This window comes from Periplaneta americana, chromosome 14 (genome assembly GCF_040183065.1).
Source record: "Periplaneta americana isolate PAMFEO1 chromosome 14, P.americana_PAMFEO1_priV1, whole genome shotgun sequence".
NCBI lineage: Eukaryota > Metazoa > Arthropoda > Insecta > Blattodea > Blattidae > Periplaneta > Periplaneta americana.
Window position 1 is genome coordinate 15333251 of NC_091130.1, and position 27041 is coordinate 15360291.

A 27041-nucleotide genomic window follows, 5' to 3' on the forward strand; every position below is an offset into this window, starting at 1 on the left:
AAAGATGAATTAAAAGTTAGTGTATTGTACTCGCCAAACTTGGACGTTCCCAGCTCAGAGAAAAGGAGTCGAAGTGATGTCAACATGCTCTCGATGTTTATGTTATGCAGTTGGCTGCGTCCTGTAACAGCATTGCCAAACAGACGGTCTCAACCCAAGTAGAGAGGTCAGATTATCTTGCCACAAGAGACAACTACTAACTTCTCTTTGACTATAATTATATGTGTACAAAACCGCCTTTGCTTATCATAAAATAAATAAATTTTCACTAACGTTTTCGATACTTGTGTATCATCTTCAGATGTGAAATGTTAGATTAATATGATGAAAACCTTACCTATTAGATGAAACTTAATGTGGTAATTTTCGGGTCATATTAGTGTGATTGCTTGGACTTAACTTAGGTTGATCTATGATATACATGCTATGTTAGGTTAAATCACTGGGAGTCATATGATATGATCTAAAATATAAAATAAAACTGTTTAAGAAATGTAACCACTATTAGCGTAGTTATTGAAATGTGAACACTTTGTATAAACACTTTAAAAGTTTAAATCACTTTGAACATGTGTTGGCTGTATTTGCCGATTTAAATCACTGCAAGTCATGTGATATGATCTAAAATATATAAAAAATTAAAACTGTTTAAGAATTGTAACCACTATTAGCGTAGTCATTGAAATGTGAACACTTTGTAAAATCACTTTGAAAAATTATAATCACGTTGAACATATGTTGGCTGTATTTGCCGATTTAAAGTTCGTTGAATAGGGCAGTTTCTGTTGATCTTGATGTTTGACGTTGAACTAAAGCACAGTGTCGTTTTGTCACTAACATGTTTATATTTTGTTAAAATGCGTGTTGTTAAGACGTGCTGGGCTGATACTAAAGTGGCTTTACAATTGGATGAAACGTTTTAACAACACGCATTATTATTGTATCAGGATCGAAAAAATGAAGCTGATACGACTTATTGTATATTTCGAGATATAACAACTCCGAGCTGATTACAGTTATGGCAGACATAAGATACTTATGTTGCAATAATAATAATAATAATAATAATTACTACTACTACTACTACTTTGGTGGGTGCATTTAATTTTTTTTAATTTTATTTATGTAGGTTCTTAGGAACCGATGTAAAGAAATAAAACACGTTATAGGAAAAGCGCATATCCAAATTCAAAGGCGTAAGTAATATATGCCACGTACTCTCATTGCATTTTATTCAGAATAGGCCTACTATGGTTATTATTATTATTTTTTAAGGCAACTTTTTTTTTTTTTTTTTTTTGAATTACATTGCCATGTTGCCAATATGGACTACCACGCCATGGATAAATATATATAGGATGCGAAACTGCCGTCAGCACCATCTAGATTTGGTGGTCTGAAATAAGGTGATCAGCGCCCGACGTCGTAGGTGGTAAATCATAGAACTACGTGAGAACCAGCGTTTTCCACTTTCCGATACGAACGTTGGCCAATGACCAGCCAACAGCAGTGTTGCCAACTGGACGGAAATTCCGTCAAAAGTGACGGAATTTCTATGTAGCAGACGAGAAAAGAATAGCTTTGACGGGGGACGGATTTTCTGGCGGAAATTACGATTTACATTGTCCCTCGACTTTTTTTTAGGTGCTGTCATTTGAAATTGTTTAATTTTTGGGGGAGCTTAGACCAACAAAATACATCAACTGCAGAACTAGAAGCAGACTATTAATTTAATCAAGATTGTAAGGAAGTTGCGTTAATATCTTCTTTTATTTGTATATAGATATATTGAGTGAGTCTTACTTTTTTTAATTTTGACGGATTTCCAGGTGATAGACTGACGGGAATACAATTTATGTGTTGGCAACACTGGCCAACAGCGTTATGAAGATGGAAAAGATCCGAGGAAGATGCTCTGCGCGTGGATGCAAGAGTGTTAATACTGTGGGAGGGAAGCATTTTTTCTATTTTCCTCAGGAACCTATGAGGTAAGCTGTAGTATTATTATTGTGTCTTGTGTAGCCTAAACCTTACACTTGAAAACAATGTACTTTTTGGTGAGGTAGGTTAGACGAGCTGTGCATTGCTTTCTGCTAATTTATTTAGGATTATAGTAGGAGTATAAATTTAGATGGTTCCGAAATTCAGTCAAACTGTAATGAAATGTGAAATATTGACGAAAAAGAAGGGGAAAATTTTAGAACACGGACTGCACCTGTAGAGCAGAGTCAGCATTTGTCAAATGCGCATCTTCATGTTTTCGAAAAGGCACTTTTCAGTGTCCGACGCCCCGCATTTTTCATGTGCTACACGTCGGATCATTATCATCGGGGCTTGCAAGGTAAGTGCGTTGGGGGTAGAGCGGAAGGTTGCAGTCCGTGTTCTGGATTTTATCCCTAAAACCACGTGGTTTTCAGTATAAACATCTCACAGTTATGGAAAATAAAATTTTGCCTTCTTTGGTGTAGTTAGCCATTCTGGAGAAATTCCCAATCATGTTTAATAATAATAATAATAATAATAATAATAATAATAATAATGATAATAATAGGCCTAATATTTAATTTAGTTTGTACCCAATATCTGTTGCTGCTACCAGTTTTCCTATGGTCACTCACTACCTAGTGATTCGCATTAGACATCTCTTAAAATAACACAAATGCAGCAGATAAGTTATTATTTTTTCCCCAATTTTTGCATGATTTCTATTCAATATTTCTTCTACTTTATCTCATTAGTAATTGTAATCCATTGCTTTAGGTGTTGGAAGTGGCTCCGATTTTGTGGACTAGAGGACCAGTATCGAGTTGCCGCAGATGCCACACACAGATTGAGAATCTGCATGGACCACTTCACTGAGTCTGACTATTATAGCTCTTCACAAAGAGTGATACTTAAGCAAACTGCAGTGCCCACTGTTCATGCTAATGAATTAGTGGTGCCATCAAACCCTAAAATCCGGAGCCCACCATCTAGCCCAGTTATGCCTCGAGCGACCTTATCACCGGGGTCTACCCCAACTTTCAGGCATCACCAGACTTTGCGGACGTATGCTAGGAGGGCGAAGATTGATTCTGCAGCTGCTGAAGGTAATTAGTACACTAGCAATGTTTTTATGTCATTCGTGTTTAAAATTTCCGATTTCATTACTCTTTTCTTTGTTTTCAGGTACGTGTAGTCTCATAGGTTTACAAGCTGCAACTGAGCAGGCTGCAGGCTTGGCAGCTATGCCTCAAACAATTCCTGCTCCTATGAGTACAGCTTCAAAGATTACTGCTTCGACGGCATATGCCGGGATGAATAAAGATGCATGCCAACAAGGTAATTATTCCACTTAGTCAAGTTTATGGATTTCAAGGAATGCCTTAGTTCCTCATCAGCTGTTCTTACATTACATGTTTCAAAATACATAATTAATTATGTTTCGTTTTTTTGTGATTATTACAGGGAACAGTATGATTGGTGAACAGCTGAGCATCCATGGTAGCAATGGTGTTATTGAAAAAACGACAAATCACAATCACGAAAAACTTAGTGAGAAAGTTCTGCATCGTCAGAAGATTAGTAATTTTGTTAAACGAAAAGCAATTGAAGATATGTGTACAAAACCTACAAAATTGATTCACAGGGAACTTAGTGCTGGTGATATAGAAACTATTGATAAGTCTGACATTAAACTTATTAGGAGGAATATACGAAATGCTCGGACATCAGTGCAACCACATTTGCCTAAAATGTTGGAAGTGTGTCATAACATTAGGTAGGCCTTCTGATTTGCAAACGAAACAAGTTTTAAAGATATTCGTAATTTTTTTCTTTCATCCGCTATTATTTGAACATTAGTTTGTAGAATTGGCTAAACTAGCGCTGAGGTAGTTCCCTTCGTACTCCGCTTTTACACCTTGCATAAGCCTATACGAATCTGCGACAGGTTAGGTTTGGTTAGCATAGGCTTTTGTAGTCTTCGGTAATTTACTTCTCTGCCAAACTTATAGAATTAATTTTGTTTTTCAAAATCCCCAATTTTAGCGGTTTTACTACATGTTGAAAAATAAAATGAAAGCGGAAAACATGAAACACATAGGTAATTAATTTTATCTCTGCCGAATTTAATAGGAATGGCCAAACGCTGAGGTGTGTGACTGGGTTAGGGGGTTAGTTGATGGAATAATACCTTGGCCGCTTGGCCGTTTGTTTGGCAGAGAAGTAAACAGTTACCATTGTTTTGCATAATACGATAAACTGCATCTAAAGAAAAAAGCATTCAACTTCCGAAATCACCAGAACTACCTCAATTCTAGTTTCACCGTGAAAACTTTACAGCTTGATTCAGTGTTAATGGCCCCTGTCCTTGTTTGTTGGCTAGTGAGCGAGCTGTGTGTTACGTCATAAGAAAGAAATTTAATCAGAAATGTGCATAGGAGGGGAAGAGGAAAGAGGAAGAATGAAAATATCTATGGTCTAGAGAAGAAAGGGCAACCTTCCTATTGGGGCTGATACAATTGAAGGCATGACGTCATACCTAAATATATATTATTTTAATGTACCGAAGTACAGATGTTATTTCCATGCAGATATTCTGCGTCATCATATGTTCTAAGTTCATAGACATCTATGACGTAGTGCAGAGGGCGGCCACTAGAGGGAACCCAAGAGTTGGAACTTAAACTGAGACGATTCTGTCCGACACTGGGATGGGTATCTGGTGTGGCTTAGTGGATAAAGCATCAGCACGTAGAGCTGAAAACCCAGGTTCAAATCCCGGTGCCGGAGAGAATTTTTCTCCGTTCCATTACTCTTTCATCATGTCATACCTAAAGATGAACAGCCATCAGATTTACCTTACAACATGCCAGTCCCATGTCCAGGGGATGTTCTAATGTCTAAAAATTCTTATGCAGGAAATGAATATGTGAACATGTGGCAGTGATTCACTCTTGAGAAATTGCCAATATCTCAATGCCGTGTAGTCGAACTTGACCCATTGCTTGTATTGCATTGTATTAAATAATTTGTTTTATTTATTGCAGGAAAAGGAAGCTAAAGCTGTCAGATGGTACCAGTACACAGGCTGCAAGAAATGAGGAAGATGAAGATGAGAATCCTGTGGTTACAGTTGCTCATGCTTCAGACCCATCACCCACCATGAGTCCTGATGCAGAGGAAGATCCACTGGCTGTAACAGGCATGCAGCTTCAGACAGAAGTGAGTGCCGTAGATTTGGCCACTGTTGCTGGTGATCAGCACCCTTCAGTGACAGAAGATTCTGATGTCCTGATTGAGTACTTTGGTGATCCCACTCATGATCATTTGGATGAACCTGCTGCTCAACTGTTTATGGATCCAGACACAAAGTATGTATGGGATGCATTATTTAGTGTATACTGAGGATCACGTAAGAGTAATTCCTAAAAGACTAATTTGGCCGTCTCTTCAGTGTTGCCAACAAATACTAGATATCACCAAAAGAGGATAGAATCACACAATGCCATGTACTATAATAATAATAATAATAATAATAATAATAATAATAATAATATAGTATTAACAATAACGATGTCTTGCTTATTTACCAGATCTCATTTTTATGTCGGGGAGGTGTTTTCTAAACGGTTCAATAATTTGTGAAAGAGTATATTTTTCTTCTGGACCTCTCGCATATTATGTTAGTAGTAAGTAGATTAATGTATGATCTAATATTAAAATGTATTTTGTCTGACAACATGATATTCAGTGCTTTGATTAAATAGTTTACGAATCACGAGACCTAACCTAAAAATGTATTTGGTTTGATCACGTGAAATATTAGTATGAATTCCGAAAACGAATGCCACTTTGAAATGTATGCTTTAGAATATTTACTCCATTATTCTAATAAAAGTCCAAACACGAAAGAAATTAATTAAAGTATGAAATGGTATTTCTATCGATTACTCAAGGGCATGTATTACACCAAATATGTTATATTTATTTACACTTAGCCTACCTTACTCTAATCTTGAAATTGTAACCACAACACAAAGCAACTCGTACAATAATAATTAATACTGATATTAATTAATTATTAATATGTTCAAATTTCACTAGCTTCCAGTAATGGGCTCAGAAATCTAGAACAATTTGAATTTTCAGAATTTAAACTGCTGACAATTTGTGTCACTGCTTCCAGCATAATAGTTATAAAATCAGTACCAGTTGTAGTATTTCTCAGTATCGAAATTCGAAACAAAATTGGCAAAAGAAAATTCGACCTGCAAACTAGAAAATCACCATAATCCACTAGCTTATGTAGTAATGGGGGAAAAATGGTTAGGTTTCACCCTTAGGGTATTAAGTAAGCTGACCCGGACTATAGGTTTGAGAAATAAGTTGTATGAAAATGATAGAAGTATAAATTAATCATGACTAATCTCCACTACTATTACATCACCGTCACCACCATCAACTCAACCATTATCACCATCATGATCACCAGTATTACTACGACAGTCACCAGCTTCAGTATCATCATTACATTACCACCACTGTTAACACTACCAATATCACCACCATCACCCTTACTGCAATCTCTATCACCATAGTCACCATTATTATTACAATCATCACTCCAACAATCACCATTATTACACTTGCATTAAAAGTATTTTGATCACCAACTGATGTATCCTTAGGACAATGTTGCTGTACTTTAACTCTTTTAGTACTTGATTGTGTAGATCTGTATGTTTCAAAACTAAACAAATGTCGTGTCGTGAAAACAAAATTTCAAAATAAATACAGGTAGTAAAATAAGTAGATGTAGAGAATAACTTAAATTAGATTTTGATTTCTATATTTTAGTGAGCGGCGGCTATATAGTATATGTTACTGAAAGCTATAAAACTTACATAAGATAATCATATTATTATAAGTAAAATATTTTTATAGTTATTAATCAAGTGGGGTTGGGTCTTTTTCATATATTTAATGGCGGTGTGATGTAGATATTTATATGCGTGGTTCTCTTCAGTATTGGCTTGAGAGAGAGTATCTTTCATTATTATGGATATAACTTTCAGAATGTCTGGTATTCTTCATTGAAAATAAATCTGAAAAATGTTTATTTGAACGTCTAATGAACTTAGTTTGCAGCATTTGCTACACAAGCCACTAGTATATTTATATTACAGTATAATAAATAACGATCAGATGCCCCGGCCCAATGCCACCAGGTTGTCGTACGACATTTCTGGTCTTCTCTCCTGGCAATGGCTTATTTGTAATCCCCGTCTGAGGTTGGGGCGCCTGGAAGGCGGAGAGGAATTTTTAGATTTGTTAAAGTTTGTGATGGCTGCAATATGCCAACTACACTAACAGAGAGTGTTTGTTTTTGTTCTGTTTAGAAGTATTGCTGAGACTCTGTTGCATCTCCGAGCTGAGAAACTCCTTCATGAAATGGACAGATTGAAACTTCATCGAGAGAAGATGGAAGCAGAGAAACGTAACATCAAGTTGCGTACAGAAATCCTGGCACTACGAAAACAATTATCTGTTAAACATCAGATTTGTCAGCTGTCATCTCAACCCTCACGATCTTCTGAATCAGATTCTGTTGCAGCATCTGGCGAAGATCCTGTTTCTGGAGTACCCGTGCATGACGAACAGGTAATTATTCTTCAGAAACCACTTGACTCTGTTCAGCTTACTCCGGATATTAAGGGAAGTGCAGGAATGTCGAGAGTTACTCTTAATTTACATAAGGATAAACCATTGAAAAGTGGGAAGAGAGTAACGGTTAAACTTTTAGAGCCATCCGGGATAATACAACAAGGACAATGTGTTGAACTGTCGGAAACTAGTAATAAAAGTGTAGGCCACATAATAGCTCAGAATTGCGGAGTTCCGTTACAAGGTGGTGATATAGAAGGATTAGACAGACACATTGTTCCCGTAAAGAGAAAGGTGACATTGTTACAGGGAAGAACTAGTGTTGGAAAGTGCAACACACTATCGTCTGAAACAAGGAACGTTCAAGAACACCCAGAAACTTGCAAAAATCTGTCTTGGTATGAGAACAGTTCTCAAATATTGAACTCCCATTCTGATTCAGGTGCAGAGAACAGAAATGTTAGACGTTCTGTAGGAGATGATATAAGTGAAAGTGCAAATGAAAACTCGTTGAATGCACAGTTTAATCCAAATGAATGTGATACCAGTCCTAGAAGTGTGTTGGACACAGGCCAGGATATTTGTATGTCCAAAAGAATCAAAACAGAATATTACAGGTATTCAGAGAGTGAACCAAGTTGATTAGTGTAATACATGCAGTGAGAGACAAAAGTCACTTGAATCCATTGTGGGTTTTCTGGGAATCAGGATCTTTCATCGTGTATGGTCATGACCATCCAGAAAGTTTGGTTCTCTATGTGTGCGTTGACTGCTCCATTTACAGTAAGTTATTTGGGAGGATCCGTCTCTTCCATTTGGCTCACAGATTGTCTGCTGATGCCAGTTACCTTGGACAAGTAGTGGAGCAGTCTTTGAGGGCTTGCTGTAACTTTTCTTATTGAGTTGTCTTGACGATTTTGACTCGTGGCTGACTTGAGTTGGCCACATTGTTTGGCCTTGAGTTTCGTGAAAATTGTCTTACGTTTACTTAATAGACTATAATTAATATGGAGCGGATTTGTATGTAATTAAATATTTTTGTGTGTGATAAAACACAATTAACAAAGTTAAAAATTCCGAACATGAAGTTTCAAGTTTAAAACCCCAATTTTATTTCACATAAAAACACATATTTTCACAAAAAAATTATGTAAATACATATTTTCAGGAATTCTATTATAAACACATAAATCTTGGAGTTTTTTTACTCAAATATTTTTTTTCAAGAACTTTTAAACATTTTAAAACTAAATCAATTATGTCACTCAGAAGTACGTTATCTTTTTAAGAATTGTTGGTTGCTTCGTGTTTCTAAGCGCTGTTGGTGTATCCGTGATCCATTTTCGTAATAGTATCGCCTCAAGCTCTGAGAACTGCTAGGCAGCATATCAATGTTATTATTAGAGAATAAATTAACATGGACAAGGAGGAGAGATCTTGCAACACATACTTAGGAATGTTTATTGTTGCTGAAGATGATTTCATTCCACGCTTTGTTTGTGAAACACAACAGATAAGAGCTCGGGTATGAACATTATTTAATTTAAACAAATCTCTCGTCTTTCGCTCATGCCTATCAAGTAAGGCAATACATATTGTTGTGATTCCCTGTTATCAGGCTTGGTCAATCAATATCCTTCAAGGTATACTGAAAGATGGATGTTTAAAAAACGATTTGGCTTTCCTATTAGCAAATCTAAGCTTTTTGTGTGACACCATAAAAAAACTCGAAACATCCAAAAACTGTTGTCTGAAACAGGGAGGTGTGTGCCGCGAAAATTAAACTAGACTTGCTACCAGTTTCAGAAGCACAATTACTAAGGAACAAATTCCAGAATGTGTTTGGGAAAAACAGTGGATATAAAAATGTGTAAAGTTGCTCAAGTATTGGAGGGTGTGCCTGTAGGTGAAATTGACGGTGTATGTGTTTGTGACATTTCTCTCTTTAAATATGCATGTCCGACGTCCTGTGATGTGGAAAGATCGTTTTCACAGTATAAGTCGCTGTTCAGAGATAATCGGCATGCATTTGTAATGGAGAATTTGGAGATGGCCTTTGTTGTTCACTGCAATTCTCGGCCAAGTACTAGCACTTAAGTGTGGTTGGTGAGTACCTATAGTAACATTTTTTTTTCCGAGCTAGCTAAGTATTTTTGTCATATTTAAAACAAATATTTTTTTGTTTTTAGCAAATATTTTTTGGTACTTTTTAGCACATAAAAATAAATATATTTAAATTTTTTAGCACATAAAAATCCGCTCCCTAGTAATTAATTAATGGGAATATTACAATGCCGGTGATGAAGCTCTTGTACAGCTTATTGTGATGTCCTACAGTGGTTTCCACAAAGTGATAGAAGCTCTATACATTTTCTGGTGTCATCATTATTACTGGATAGTAATATTTTATGTGGAAAGAATAACAACCAACTAACCCATTTGGCAAGTAGCTTTTGTATCATACATATTTTAATTTTTAGTCTATTACCCATGGAATACTCATGTCATTTTTATGACTACTGTAATTTTCTGTGTTGTGGTATTTCAGGCATTGTTAAAAGAAAAGCAGGGGAAATATTACTTACCTAGGTACAAGAGTATTACTTTGTCGACAAATGTGCCTTCCAGATTTTTTTATTTTAAGCACTTAAAAATGATGTAGAGTCATAACCCTTGTAATTGAAATACAGGGTATTCTTTATAAGGTGGAATGAGTTAAAGAGACACTTTGGAATCCTTAAGCGTGAGATGCCTGAGTATAAACCTGCCCTGATATCAACTACCGGTATATAATTGCTTAAAAAAGCTGAGAATTGGATGATTGGATTTAGTGTTGTTTTCTGGTTTAAAATGGTTTGTTTCTCAAAGTGTGTGAATTGGTATTGTTATAACATAGTATCAAAGTGTCTCTTATAATGTTGGCAGGGCTTCTTGTAGTTTCATCTTTGCTCTTTTATTTGTTCTTGATCCGTGGTAAAAATATTAATTCTGTTTTGCTAATATTCTTCTCAATATGACCAAAACACTGGTCATGAGGCAAAAAATTGTGGTCTGGTACTGGAATGTGGTGAACAGTGCTTTCAGATCTGCCTATCTGTGTACAAGCAGAGAGGAACTGCACCAAGACTTTGGCACAGCACTTGGCTGAAAGAAGATATAGGGTCTTTATAGGTGGATCTAGCATCGGGTGCTTGCCCACTTGCAGTGTAAATAAATACATACATACATTATGAAAGTAATGTTAAAAAAAGACATCATTGGAACTTGTATTTAATGTACACTTAATCATAAATGTAGAAATGAGATGTTTTATGTTTTACTGAATGAATACAAAAGTTATACATTCAAACTTGTTGACTGTAAAACTCATTGGCAGGCACTTTAGGCAAGAGCATGTTGTGTTGAGAGTCAAAACAGTGTCTGTAAATTTATTACTTGCAGCTTCTTGTGACTTTCCTTTCATATATGTGTAAAGCTTCTGGTAGTGTGGAAGAGAAGGCCTCATGGCCGTAACTCTACCAGAATAAATAAATTGTTAAAATCGTTAAAACCTTCCAGCTTTGTGGAATCTGCCCATTAATTTGGTTTTGTAGCATATCACACATCTTGCATGTGTCGATATGGAACCATCTCAATGAATAATTAAAGTTAGTTCGAAAATGTCTATGATTTATTCATTCATAGTTTTCTGTCCAAGGCAATCTTTCACTGCAAACCCAGCATTCTCCAATCTTTCCTATTTTCTGCATTCTTCTTAATCTCCGCTTACGAACCATGTATATTAATGTTGTCTATCATCTGATATCTTCTTTTGCCCCAAACTTTTTTCCATTCACCATTCCTTCCAGTGGATCCTTCAATAGACAGTTTCTTCTCAGCCAGTGACCCAGCCAATTCCTTTTTTTTTCCTGATCAGTTTCAGTATCATTCTTTCTTCATCCACTCTTTCTAGCACAGCTTCAGTTCTTATTCTGTCTAATCTATTTCACATGCTCCATTCTTGTCCATATCCACATTTCAAATGCTTCTCTTCATTTCGTTGTAATGTCCATGTTTTCATACAATGCCACACAAAGCACTTTACTAGTCTCTTCCTTAATTTTTTTTATTTCCAGAGGTCTGCAGAAAATGCTCCTTTTTCTATTAAAAGCTTTCTTTGCCATTGCTACCCTCCTTTGGACTTCCTGGAAGCAGCTTATGTTACTACTTACAGTGCACCCCAAGTGTTTGAAGCTGTCAACTTATTCCACTGTTTTATACAGTAGCGTGCAAATTAATCCGAACAACGTAATTACTTACGCAAAAACACTCAAACGGGATAAAAAAAGGATCTAAGACATACCTCAGTAATCTATGTGGCCTCCCTTGTTCCTAATAACAGCTCTGAGACGATTTGGCATGGATTCCACTAATTTCCCACAAATATTCTTCATTTCTTCATTGCGAAACTATACACCAATGAGGGCAGAAATGATCTTCCCCTTTGTAGAACAATCCATTTTTTGCATTCTTCTTTTGCAAATTGACCAGAAGTTCTCAATGGGGTTGATGTCGGGTGAGTTGCCTGGCCAGGGGAGTACTTGAATATTCTTCTTGTTGAAGAATTCTGTAGTTTTTCGAGATGTATGGCATGGTGCCAGGTCTTGTTGGAACACACCTCTGCCATCCGGAAATGATTTTTGCAGCTGGGGTACGATTCTCGTTTCCAATAAGTGAATATATTTGTCAGAATTCATCATTCCCTTGATAGGTATTAATGCTCCAGGCCCTTCATGTGTAAAACAACCCCAAAACATTACTTTAGGGGGGTATTTGGGTGCTTGTTGATGATGAGCTGCTGTTACTTTTTCAGATCCTTTCCGTACGTAAGAAACACGGTGGCCATGGACCTCGAAATGAGACTCATCGGAAAAAAGTACATTCTTCCAGTCATTCACTGTCCAGTGTTGTTGTAATTTTGCCCACATTAAGCGTTTTTTGCACATAACAGGGGTTAGCAGTTACTTCTTAATAGGCTTACGAGCCCTTCGTCCAGCTTCCAAAAGCCTACGCCGCACTGTTGTGACGTGAATATTCGCTCCAGTGGTAGCCATTAACTCGCGTGTTAAGTCGACAGCAGTTAGTCTAGGATTTAATTTACTTTTCCTGACAATTAAACGATCATCTGCAGGTGAAGACTTCCTTTTCCGGCCACAGTTTCCTTTTTTCTGGGGTGTGATGGATCCAGTCTCCCTGTATCGTTTTATGATGGAATTAACAGTAGCCAAACCGATGTGACATTCTGCAGCAATTTGCCTCTGTGTCATAGAAGAATGCTCTGCTAATATTATAATTTTAGACCGTTTTCGTGGAATTGTATCCATTTGTGAAGACGACAGAATGTACACAGGATTGCAGTATTAAGTCAACACAACTGAAATGCTTATAAGTACAAAACGACAGGCAAAATGTCACATATTATAAAAAAAATAATAACAGACCTTCAACAATGGAATTACACGTACTACAGATGTCAATTAAAGCGGTATGAGTAGTTGTGAGGCCAACAATGACAGAAAATGTAAAAATATGTCGTGTTCGGATTAATTTGCACGCTATTGTATATCTATGATGATAATCGTAATATTCAATAAGCATCTTTTCCTAGCCTTCTTCCTGAAGCTGTTACCCTTTTGATTCATACTTTCCTGATACATCATCTATATGTGTTATGTTTAATAATGGAAACAAATAGTAGCTGCTGCTCTTGTTCCTGCTGTAATGTGTGAAGACCTTCGTGGAAAGCTGCTTTGGGTATCATCTTGCTGCTTAATGTTGTCTGAAATGACATTGGTTCTGTTGTGTTTCTTTTGCCCACCCGTTGGAGAAATTAGTTGCAATCTTTTGAGTTCTACTCTTCCTGACATCAAATAGAGGATGGGCTATTCCATATGAAATCGATCAGTAAAAAACCTCGCATTTTTTTTATACTCTAATTTTTTCTCTACTTATACAAGGTGCCGAGGACAGTGCATTTTCAAAAATATACTATCGAAAGTCAAACGGTTTTCGTATTATTGAGCGACAAATTTAGCGTATTTTATAAAAACAAGCCTCTTTCAGCGCTTAGAACTCTGGAACCATTTACTGCAGAACATTGAACGAGAGCTTATTTTGAAGATGACATTTGGTAGATTATGTTAAGAAGTAACCCTTATTTTTATTGTACACAGAGAGACAGATAATCTGATTTTACTTACTTTTAGGCTTTTTGCTAATTTGTAAAAATATTGAGAAAAAACCTTGCATTATTAAGAGGGATTCGGCATTGTTTGCTTAGTGGTACGGCAATAAGTTTCGAGGGTATTAAATAAATTATTTTCATATGCCTAGACTTGAACGGCGCAGTATCGCAAGCACTGTCCGAGAGCTGAAGATAAGCGAGTGTTGGGTGTCATTTTACTCCTGTGTTTATGAAAACCTGTGACAGCCATGACTGCTAGACGACACATCACGTGTTTGTCTCCTGGCTTTGCTTGTCTTGGCTAAGCTCCCGTCTCACAGTCAGCTGGTTAGTTCACGCGCGTACTATTTATTTACTTTATTTGATATTTTCAATACTTTCTTATCAACATACCATCAGTAAAAAATATGTGTTTATTTGTACTTTCAATGCGGAATCTAACTATATATTTTTAAAATATTTTTTCCTAGCCAAAGGCGTCTTAATGAGGAAAAATCTAAATTTCTCCATTTCCATAAAAAGTAAGAAAATCTGTTTATATGTCAATATAAACTTTAATTTCTCAGCATCAAAATAAACCATGATTTTGGTCATTGGGTGAAAGAGTTTTGGAGCTACAACAGTTTAAAGTTGCAAATTTTATGAAAATACGATAAATTTAAATATTTTTAATTTAAACACTATTAAGTTCTGATGCCTCAAACTTTGCACAAAGCATTGTATCACAATTCTCTACGTACAAAAAAAGTTTCGTTGTATTTGGAAATTGTAAGGTCAATTTTCTCTATATTTCGGTCGATTTGAAATGGAATAGCTTGGACAGAATTCCGTTTTGCAAAGCTGAAACGAATTTGAGCTTTTTCTAACCTAAAAATAAAATAAGAGTACTTATAGTGAACATTAGGTGAGCTATATTGTTATTAATCATTGTAAAATCTGAATTCATACTTACTTTGTATTTACAACTGGAAAAAAAGATGTGTCATTTCTGTCTTGAACTTTGCATCATGCTACTGATAGAGTAGCAACCAGTCTGTTGAGGTTCATCTTGATTCTGTTGATGTGGTACGTTATTGAAAGATTAATAAAAATTAACGTTTCTGGTTTCTGGACATAACTTTCATTCAGGCATTTCTTTTTTACACTTGCAGTTTGTAGCAGATTTTCTTTTCAGTTGTTACTTTCCTTTGAATCTTGTTTAGCTACATTCCGTTTCCAAGTTTTAGGTTTCACTTCCTCTTCTTACCTTTCTGTTTGCCACATTTGACATTGAACCACTGTTTTTCATCAGGAGGTGTATATTCACTGCGTGATTCTTCGAAGTCTGAGGAGTCATCACTACTTTATGCCATTTCTATCAGCCAATTGGGAAGGTAAGTTTGTTACATCTTAACTTATGTTTCAGTACAGCTACATAGCACCAGGGCTCGTTCATTGTTCTGTTTATAAAGAAGTTACATTATTATTTTAACGGCTCTTAGTTCTGAACCTCACAGATAATCACACTGACTGTATTACTGTATGTGCTGCTTTGTGGAGGATATAAAGCAAAATATCTTTCAATTTTCATGGGTCCTCACAATACAAGTCACTTAGCAATAAGTATAATTAAGAAAAAAATATATATATATTATGCAATGCAAAGAAATCAGATTCACAAAATATTCGTATACATTTCAAATTTTCATGAGTTTATGTTGTTACTGATTTGGAAACTTCAAACCTCTGTCCTGAAAACTGGCTATTTTAACTTATACTCTTACTCCTTGGCATGAAAGACACATTCGGTGCATCAATATATTTCCAAAGCATATTGCTTTCTTATGGCAAAGTGATGTGGGAATATGATTTCAAAGCTTACAGAGATTAGAATTGAGCTGCTCAGGCGAATTTATTTATTTATTTTATTGGGTTATTTTACGACGCTGTATCAACATCTTAGTTATTTAGCGTCTGGATGAAATGAAGGTGATAATGCCGGTGAAATGAGTCCGGGGTCCAGCACCGAAATTTACCCAGCATTTGCTCGTATTGGGTTGAGGGAAAACCCCGGAAAAAACCTCAACCAGGTAACTTGCCCCGACCGGGATTCGAACCTGGGCCACCTAGTTTCGCGGCCAGACGCGCTGACCATTACTCCACAGGTGTGGACTGCTCAGGTGAAGATAATATAAAGTGACTAATACAACATTTTGAGTTACATTAAGTTCAATGTTTGAAAAAATCATACTCAAATAACACTAACAAAACAATAATGTTTCAATATTATTATAATCAAGGAGACATTGTAATACATAGTTACTGTCGGTGACTCAGGAGAAGACGAGCGTGGAGTGAGGAGAAAGGTTGGTGAACAAATAATGTTACAACAACAGTGCAATACTTGTACTACTAGTAAACGGAAATAATGTTTCCACTTACTAGCAGTACGTGTTGTAACATTATTACCCTCACTCCGGGCTCGTCTTCTTCTGAGTCAATGACTATACATTTATTATAACTTGATAGAAATTTTGTTTCGCCCTTAATTTTACAGTATTATGAAGAATAGCGGGTCATAATCATTAGTCAACATTGTCTTTATCAAGTCATTGCCTGTGGAATTAATTCTTTTACAGTAAACCTCTATTATCCGTAGTAATGAAGGGGATGGACTGAACGGTTAATCGAAAAAATCGGATAATTCGACCATGAAAGATTTTGTAATTTCCTCCATTGTCTTGTATTTAACTCGCTATGTAGTGGATCAGAAGTTCACTAATTTAAATCTGGTTATAAACGACGGGTTTTTAAAGGACAAGGAAGCCCTTTGTAATGACTGTCTCAGGAAAGACAGGAATAAAGGAGGTCTCATGTTGTAGATTTACATACTTTTTATACGTTATCCTTGTTTTTTTTTTTTATTAAATCGCGCAGTTGTAACTCCAATCTCGTATTCTGATGCGAGATGAGCCACAGTTTCTCTTTCTCAAACCATTCAATTATTTCCATTTTTTTTCGATACTTAGCACAACACATTTTCTGTTAACACCCGTGGAAGACATTTTATATACAAGTTATATTATAGAACGGCAATTCGAACAGTAGGCAATGCTGTGTAATGATAAAGGCTTGTAATAAAACACTATAGCGAAAACATAATATATGTAGAAACTACTAATACAGTCTAGTATATACAGTCACGAAGCTTGAGTTGTGAGGGTACTAGGAACAATAGACTGTGTTGGTACTATTTCGTATTGTCTAATGAGGCGGTAGTAGCGATAGTAGCAATCCTAGTGGTTAGCAACTATCTATGGATGCATATTCCCTACCTATTGAGCTTCGTGACTGTATATACTAGACTGTACTACTAATATGATATACAAAACAGTACTTTATATAAGTTATTTATTTCTGAAGAAAAAAAAAGAGCGAGATATAGATAGTCGGATAATCCGCCAATCGGTTAATAGGGTGACGGATAATCGGGGTTCTACTGTACTTCTCTTCTACTTCAAATTCTAATGGGATATATCCCGCCATTGATGTCAGTGAGTAATACCTTTTTACGGTATATAAATGGTATCCATTGGATTCATATATAATACACAAATATTTGTGATTTTTTAAATTATTTTTTTAAGAGAGACTTCCTGAAGCTCTCTAAAGTAACTAATTGCACAGTACACAAGGTTATATTTCATTAAGGTGTATCTTTGTAGAGAACTCATTGTGGATGGAGTTCTGTGTATACTCGCAGTTGCTGGAAGTGTTTCCATAATTCACTGAAAGAGAAGAAGTTTTAATTTTTCATTTCCATTGTTTTAAATGTTTCCTTTTTCTTGGACACGATTTCTTCCCAGTGATCAGGAGAATAAACTTGCTGGTAATGTTCCTCTACTTTATTTTCTACAATATTGAAATGTCCATCACTTGCTAACATTGTATGGTCTACTAGTGGGAAAATATGAGTTACTGTTTCAAAGCAATCTACTTGAAGGAAGTGTAACGAAAGTCCAGTATTTAATTTGTCCCTCACAATTATTTTAAATGGCAAGTATAATTAATTTTTTCTCATGTATGTCATTTTCTGTGAAATCTTAGTAAGGAGCTCGAAGTTTCATCTGCTCCTCATTTTGCAACAGACTCATCACATAAAAAGAAATAACCTTCTTCAGCACTGTAATAGTGTTGTATACCAAGATTACAACAATATTTTAGGTTTATAAAAGCAGGGACCTGTTGTAAGTTTTGGTGTAGGAAGAGCTTGCTACAAGTCAAAAGTGATTGTGTGTACATTTTTGGGTCAGATTTTGCTGGCATTGTTGCTTTCCTGTTGGCAGTTCTAGCAGCTTCTCAAACTCCTTTGCCTCTATCCATGGTCTCGTCAGATCCTGTTGACTCGTTGCAGTTTTCATACAGTCCTTACATGTCGAGTTCCCCAGTAAGCCTTGATGCTGCTCTGGTAGCTGAAACTGAACCACTTCTCATAGATGCATGGAAGTCCTGAGCAGAAATTATGGAAACTGGTCATTTGAGGGAACAGCCCCATATACTCAATGCTTTATTCTTAACGTGGAATCCTCTATACTTTGGTGGTGGGTTGTTTTATTTTATTCATGTAGCTTCTTGACCTCACTACTCTCTGCCAAAGATAGGAACCTGAAGGAGATAAAAAGAATAGGAACAGATGTAAACAAATAAAGCACGTTATAGGTTAAGCGCATATCGAAATTCAAAGGCGGAAGTAATATATGCCACGGACTTTCATTGCATTTTATTCAGAATAGGCCTACTGTGATGATGATTATTATTATTATCATCATCATCATCATCAATTATGTTTTTAAGAAGGCTACATGCAACTCGCAAATCGGCGATTGGTACTGTTCATAATGTGGCGACCCTGGTGGGAATTTTAGACTGACTGTGGGAAATTTCAATTCGTTGCATGAAAATGTTATTTTGAAATTGTTGGCGACCCTGCGGCCATATTGGCAGGAGTGACATGTGCCATTGTATGATTGTAACAATTGTTTATAAAATCTTATCACATGTAATTAATTGTAAAATAAGACATTAAGAAGCCAGACCAGCACGGTTGGTTAGGACGTCTAAATAAATTATTAGTGAAATGAGTATGCAGTCATTTTATAGTGACAGTGGTGTTGTAAATTTCTGTCACCGATGGTAAATCCTTGAAGTTCAATCATTGTTATCCACCAAAAAATAAACAAGAAGTACATGAACTTTAAGAGACGTTAGACGACAAACATGGAAACGATAATAAGTCAGAAAGGACGTAATATGCTCATTGTAGATGGATACAAATTTTCGCTTCATAAGACACTAGCAAATGGACTGCAGCGATGGAGCTGTAGTGATAAAAGGTGTAAGTGTTATCTGAAAATTGATGGTAACAATGATATTATTGAAAAAAAGACAAATCACAATCACGAAAAACTTAGTGAGAAAGTTCTGCAGCGTCGAAAGATAAGTAATTTTGTGAAACGGAAAGCAATTGAAGATATGTGTACAAAACCTACAAAACTGATTTACAGGGAACTTAGTGCTTGTGATATAGAAGCTATTGATAAGTCGGACATTCAACTCATCAGACGGAATATACAAAATGCTCGGACATCAGTGCAACCAAATTCGTCTAACATGGTGGAAACGTGTCATAACATTAGGTAGGTCTTCTGATTTCCAAACGAAACAAGTTTTAAAGGCATTATGAGGGTTCAGAATGGCAATATTCCATCTACTGTTTTGCAAATTTTATAGGATTCATTCATTAATAGTGTTCTGCCCAAGGGCAGGTCTTACACTGCAAACTTAGTATTCTGCAGTCTTTCATATTTTTCTGTCTTACTGTTTGTCTCTGCATATGATCCACATATCTTAATGTCTTCTATAATCTGATATCTTCTGCCGCGAACTCTTCTCCTGTTCACCATTTCTTCAGTAGGCAGTTTCTTCTCAACCAGTGACCCAGCCAATTCCTTTTCCTCTTTCTGATCAGTTTCAGCATCATTCTTTCTCCATGCACTCTGTCCAACACAGTTTCGTTTCTTACTCTGTCCATTTCACACGCTCTGTCCTTCTCCATATCCACAATTCAAATGCTTCTATTCGCTATTTTACAGGATAGCATTTTTAAAGTTTGTTTAGAAATAAGATGAAACTGGAAAACATTTTTGGTGACACTATGGTCTGTTATCTTCGTAAATGAGTTTTTTTTTTTTTTTTTTATAATTTCATTAACCCAAAATGTTCAGAATACAATTATTATTATGTTAAGTTATATGCTACTGAGATGAAATAAAATTGTTGTTCTCAAATCCAGAACCTTGTGTTTCCAAATTATTGTGTTTGCAGTTTCAATCTCATTTTCATTAGGTACTGCATGAAACAAGAGGAATCAGATATATATTTTTGAAGATATGGTAAAATTCCTCGGTAATTTTAAACTTAAATAATCTCCTCAACTAACTGACTAACCTTTTTACTTCCTCGGCTTAATGCACTTAGCTATCCCCTCATCTAGCATAACCTGTAAAGAAGGTATGTGACAAGGTTAGTGGGTTAATTTTTTTAATGGTTATTTTACGACTGCTATGGTTAGGTAGTGTCTGAATGAGATGAAGGTGATAATGTCAACGAAATGAGTTTAGTGTCTAATGTTGAAAGTTACCTAGCATTTGCTCTTAGTGGGTTGAGGGAAAACCTCAGATAAAACCTCAACCAGGTAACTTGTTCCAACCAAGATTTGAGCCTGGACCCGCTAGTTTCACGGTCAGGCATGTTGTTACTTCACAGTGGTGGACTAGTGGATTAGTTGAGGGGATTATTTGAGTGATATGACATATCTTTCCATTGTATCTTTAAAATTATCAATTCCTCATTTAAATCTTTTAATCTTAAATTTTTATAAATGTAGATACCAAAGAGGTGAGGTAGTAAAATATAAAAAATAATAATTTCTCACTTGATTTCTATAAAGTTTAACATAACTTTTATTATTGCCTCCTGCGAGGTGTATACACTAGTAAACAGGTGGTTTTAGTTTCATCCTGCAAATACATAACTTTAAACATAATCGAAAAATATTTATATCGTAATAGATGCTTTTACACAATCTCTACTTTCCCGATACATTCAGAGCAAATTGCTGGATAATCGAAAGATTTCAATTCACCTATGCTGATTCGTTTACTTCAACGTAACTACCACGTTAAACAGCAGGCCACGAACCTTGCCGAATAGGGATGTTGCCAATCTTCCATCAAACAGTGTTATAAATGACTGGTCCTCCATGCTACAATATCATTTCTTTCAATCAAAATACATCTTGTATTTCTACATTTTTTAAACCTAAATCCCATGTCTCGAATCACTTTCCGTAACGTTTCTCTCCAACCTTGGAAATTATTGCGTCTCTCGCAACCTTCAGTAATTTCTTCAATGTTAGAACTTCTTTCTGCATGGTATAAAATTCTTGTACCTATCTTCTTAAAATACATCGGTTCATATCATCTACAAGAATTAAAAGTTTCCTTGGTCTGTTCTTCTCTGGTGATTCTAGCTTTTCATCTCCTGCACAGACTCCCTCTCTCCTGATTTTCTTTATTAGGAGCTCTGACTTGCCTATATAACTTACATAAAATGTTGTATTATTAGTATTAGTTAAGTAAGTAATTTTAATATGTAATCAATTGAAATAATGGATTTGAGGGAGGTGGGGTATGATGATAGAGACTGGATTAATCTTGCACAGGATAGGGACCGCTGGCGGGCTTATGTGAGGGCGGCAATGAACCTTCGGGTTCCTTAAAAGCCATTTGTAAGTAAGTAAGTAAGTAAGTAAGTAATCAATTGAAATAACATAAGCCTCACCTTTTTAATAGCAGCTGCTCTTTCCGTTGCCTGATTTATAGGAAACCTGTTTGTTTCTCTTCATCACAAAATGCTATTACATACTTGGTGTGTGGATAAGCTTCAGGGCTTCTACTGCGTTGTCTTGGTGTTGGTGGCTGTTGTGGTCATCTTCAGAGCAGCCACCAACACCAAGACAACGCGGTGGAAGCCCTGAAACTTATCCACACACCATGTACATCAGCCGTGGAAGCCTACGCGAACACTATTACGTACTTGCTTAATAATATTTCTTTTGTCACTCCGTGCTACAGTATTCATGTTGTGTTGACAACACTGGACTGCAAGTGCAAATAAACTGTCCTGCAAGAAGGCCAAAATTGTGAGTAATGGGGGACAGAAAGGGAGAGAGATAGGAATGCAGGGAGAGAAATGAATTACCGAGGCTGAGAAGGAATTAGGGTTCAGTTCGCATATCTTACAGGGGCACAGATCCGATGGTCCGACAATACCTACACATGCACCATTATGTTCAACGAAGTAATTACTTTTACCACTAAAGTTAGCCCTTCCTATATGCCTACTTATAGACGTTATTCTTTCATTTGAATTTTCTCCTGGACCTCTCGAGGTGACAAGATATGAACATGTGGCAGTGATTCAATTCTGAGAATTTACCAATATCTTAGTGTCGTGTATTCAGGCTTGACCCATTGCTTGTATTGCATTGAATACAAAATGTTGTTGTTTTCTAATGCCAGGCGTTTGACAATAAAGTCATTTGACCTCTTGCACTCCAATATTTTTCAAAGATATTATCATGGCCAGCCACTGAAGCACAGATTTTGAGATGTTCCAAATCCATTTCTTGGTTTGAGTTACACAATGGGCAGTTAGGGGACTGATATATTCCAATTCTATGCAGGTGTTTGGCCAAACAATCATGGCCTGTTGCCAATCTAAATGCAGCTACAGACGATTTTCGTGGTAAATCAGGAATTAACTGTGGATTATGATGCAGAGAGTTCCATTTTTTCTTGTTTGTTGAAGTCTAAGTATGTAATTTAATAAATCTTTTCGCAGAGTAATACATAGATTTAGTAACAGGTCTGTAAGTAGCAGTGCTGCCCTTCTTTGCTAAAGCATCCGCATTCTCGTTTCCCAGGATTCCACAATGGGATGGTATCCATTGGAATACAATTCTTTTATTGGGTGATATTAATTGAGAGAGCATTTTAGTTATTTCTGCTGTTTGAGATGAAGGTGTGTGTCTATAGACTATTGATAGAATAGCTGCTTTGGAGTCTGACAATATAACTGCATTCTTAAATTTATTGATGTGGCATAGAATAATAAATAAAAATTCCTTTTATTCATTGCAGGAAAAAGAAGCCAAAGCTGCCAGATGGTAGGCCTACCAGTACACAAACTGCAAGAAATGAGGAAGATGAAGATAAGAATCCTGTGGTTACAGTTGCTCATGCTTCAGACCCATCACCCACCATGAGTCCTGATGCAGCGATGCAGCTTCAGACAGAAGTGAGTGCCGTAGATTCGGCCACTGTTGCTGGTGATCAACACCCTTCAGTGATGGATGATTCTGATGTCCTGATTGAGTACTTTGGTGATCCCACTCATGATCATCATTTGGATGAACCTGCTGCGCAACTGTTTATGGATCCAGACACAAAGTATGTATGGGATGCATTATTTAGTGTAGGTTTGAGAAATAAGTTGTATGAAAATGATAGAAGTATAAATTAATCATGACTAATCTCCACTACTATTACATCAACTCAACCATTATCACCATCATGATCACCAGCATTACCACGACTACAATCACCAGGTTTAGTATCATTACATTACTGCTAACACTACTATCATCATCGCTAGGGCTAGGATTTTGATTAATTTGCATCTTTTTTCTAGTAAGCCAGAAACATATCTGCTTTAGTATTTGTGTGTTATGTGATAAACTGAGTGTTTTAAGACATATTTGTTAGGGCATTTCTTTGCATTTTTTGCCTGTTTCAACTTATAAGAGTATCTTTTGTTTTATTCGGTCATTTTTTAGGTATTTTCATTTGATTTTGGCCATAAATCCCCATTATTAATGTAAAATAATGTTTATTTCCTTTGATATTTTCTTTACATATTTTGTCCATTAATACTCATGTATAATATTTTAATCGTTTTTCTACACAAATATTGTCATTAAAACGTAGTACATCCCATGTAATGGATCAGTCCAATCACCCCTTCAATATAGACTCCTCTATACCTGCTAATTCTGGATAAGAATGGCCTTGTGGTAGACTACATGGAAACTAAAAGTAAAGTAAATCCATGATGCTACAGCCCATGAAGGGCCAAGACCGACCAGCTGACTGCTGACCTCACGTCCACATGCCGACGCAGAGGTGAACGATCATACATGGAAACTACATCAGATAAAATAATTAAAGTGTACTACTTAGAAAAAATTATGTAAAATTTAATTTAATTACTAGTCTAAATATTAAGTATTACAAAACCTCTTTTCGTACTAAGGCAATTACGTAAGATCAATTTTTAGGACATTTTTAAGAGCATTTTTGAAAGATTTTTAGGTCATAAATGCATTGTTTTTAGGACATTTTTTCATGATTTATAGGTCATCAAAATCCTAGCCCTAATCATCACTATCACCATTGTTACCACATCACCGTCACCACTATCTCTATCAGTTTAAAGGTGTTTGTTTTTCGCAATAAGCAATAAAATCAAAACTGTTTCTTTTGCTCTCATCAAAAATCCGTTAATACATTATTGTAAAACTTATTTTCAAATCACGAAATAACGCGAATTTCTAAGATAAAGCGAAATTTACCTCATTTTGCGAAAAAAGGAACCAATTTTGCTTTACATATATTTATTATTTTTAATAAATCCATTTATGAATTAATTAGCAGGACAAATGAAATAAATAATAAAACGTGAAGCAAATTTCATTCATTGCGAAATTTTATTTATTTAGTAGATTATTTTATGCTTTATCAACAGCTTAGGTTATTTAGCGTCTGAACGAGATGGTGATAATGACTGTGAAATGAGTCCGGGATCCAGCACCGAAAGTTACCCAGCATTTGCTCATATTGGGTTGAGGGAAAACTCCAGAAAAAACTTCAACCAGGTAACTTGCCCCAACCAGGAATCGAACCTGGGCCACTTGGTTTCGCGGTCAGACACTTTGCGAAATTATAACTACGCCAAATCATCCTGTAACATATGCTACTGACTGCTCTGATCACAATATATTGTACTCGTCAAACTTAGACGACCCCAGCTGAGAGGAAAGAAGTCAAAGAAGTCACATCAACATGCTATGGATGTTTATGTTAGGTCCATGCAGTTGGCCAAGTCCGATAACTGAATTACTTTATAACATCGTTGCCAAACATAGACAGCCTCAGCTCAAGTAGAGAGGTCAGCTTATCTTGCCACAAGAGACAATACTAACTTCTCTGTTACTTACTTACAAATGGCTTTTAAGGAACCCGAAGGTTCATTGCCGCCCTCACATAAGCCCGCCATCGGTCCCTATCCTGTGCAAGATTAACCCAGTCTCTATCATCATATCCCACCTCCCTCAAATCCATTTTAATATTATCCTCCCATCTACGTCTCAGCCTCCCTAAAGGTCTTTTTCCCTCCGGTCTCCCAACTAACACTCTATATGCATTTCTGGATTCGCCCATACGTGCTACATGCCCTGCCCATCTCAAACATCTGGATTTAATAAAAATACACCATTTGTTAATATATATGATGAATAATTTTATAAATTTCTTTTTTAAAAGATTCAGTTTTAAATTATTTAAAATTTGGAAAATGATTTGTAATTTTATCATGAAGTCTTGGGCCGAAACTAGCATTAAGAGGTAAAACATCCGAAGGAGACCTGCAAAATTCTCGCTTGAAAATTTTATTTAGTATCATAAAAGGCCTTATGGTCTAAAACTCGTCAGGAAAATGATGATGATGATGATGATGATGATGATGATGATGATGATGATGATGATGACGGAAAACTGAAACATACTTGAGTCCCACTTTGCATATATCTTGTGTGAGAGCAAACAAAGCTTACATTTGCATATAAATCTGCTGTCTAATCATTACCATCAACACTATCAATTACTATTATTAACGCTCTCACCACAACTGCAATCACCATTATATTCCTTGTTTCTTTAGGGTACAAATGTTCTGAAGAAACGATCAATACTAGATACCCTACAGAAGAATGGCTACACATATATACTGATGGATCAACCATAGAAAACCTTACTGGAGCTGGAGTTACATGTACACATTTTTCCTTTTATCATTCTGTTGGCAGAGACACAACAAATTATGATGGTGAAATAGAGGCTATACACATTGCTCTCCGCCAATTATTAAATCTTCCCTTAAATAAATATAACAAGACAGTAATTCTTTCAGATTCTAAAGTTGCAATTCAGGGAATATGTTTAAAACAAAGAAGTCAACAAAAATAAGAGAATGCTACAAAATGTTAACACAACTCCAAAAAGTTAATAAGATTGTCCGTCTCCAATGGATTCCAGCACACTGTGGAGTCATGGGGAATGAAACCGCAGACACACTTGCAAAGAAAGGCACAACAATAAAACAAAAGTCTAAATTTAATTTCTCATATTCCTCAATAAAACGCTTGATCACTACAAAATTTTCTCATTCATACCTACAAGAAATAGAATCAAATGCTGAAGACAAAAAATGGATTACACTACTTTCCAACCCAGATATAATCCCCCAGAGACCAAGGAAAACAGCAGTTGCAGCATTCAGACTATTGACAAATCATGACTGTCTAGCAAGTCATCTCTACAGAATAGGTATCTCAGCTTCACCCATATGTGTCCTGTGTAACGATCCATCAGAAATGAATGAAGATCACTTGAAGACCTGTGAAGCATTAAGATCAGAAGAAACTACAGTTCAAAAGTATTGGAAAGCACAACTGCTAATGGCTTCATTGCCAAATGCAAGGTACTAGACAACAACAACAACAACAAATGTTCTGAAGAAATAATTTTTCTTTCCAATAGTGTATTACAAAGGTACTGAAATGGATTTGAAGCTGATTATGAATGTGGGAGTAGGAAGTGGTGATTTCAGACTTTTTTGTGCGAGGTAATGTTTTTCACTTTTTAAGTTTAACTTGTAGATAAAATTGAAGCTTCATCTGAAATTCCTAGGAAGGGAACTTTGAGCTCGGAGGAGAATTTCCACAGAGTCACCA

The 27041-nt window shown here is 36.0% G+C and overlaps 1 protein-coding gene across 4 annotated transcripts in view; it reads left to right on the plus strand.

Annotated features, from left to right (window-relative positions):
- The first annotated feature begins 1891 nt into the window (after nucleotides 1-1891).
- The window catches only part of LOC138713174 (uncharacterized), a 424297-nt gene continuing 399147 nt past the window's right edge, over nucleotides 1892-27041 (plus strand). For 2 of the 4 annotated variants that reach the window (XM_069845049.1, XM_069845046.1), the window contains exons 1-5: nucleotides 1892-1988; nucleotides 2761-3089; nucleotides 3169-3321; nucleotides 3448-3760; nucleotides 5031-5354. In XM_069845049.1, the coding sequence (XP_069701150.1) occupies nucleotides 1984-1988; nucleotides 2761-3089; nucleotides 3169-3321; nucleotides 3448-3760; nucleotides 5031-5354 (1124 nt within the window). In that variant the 5' untranslated portion in view covers nucleotides 1892-1983. Of the gene's footprint in view, nucleotides 1989-2760; nucleotides 3090-3168; nucleotides 3322-3447; nucleotides 3761-5030; nucleotides 5355-7382; nucleotides 11312-18836; nucleotides 19546-23112; nucleotides 23422-27041 lie in introns of those variants that run through there. The other 2 variants (XM_069845047.1, XM_069845048.1) reach the window with 2 other exon arrangements.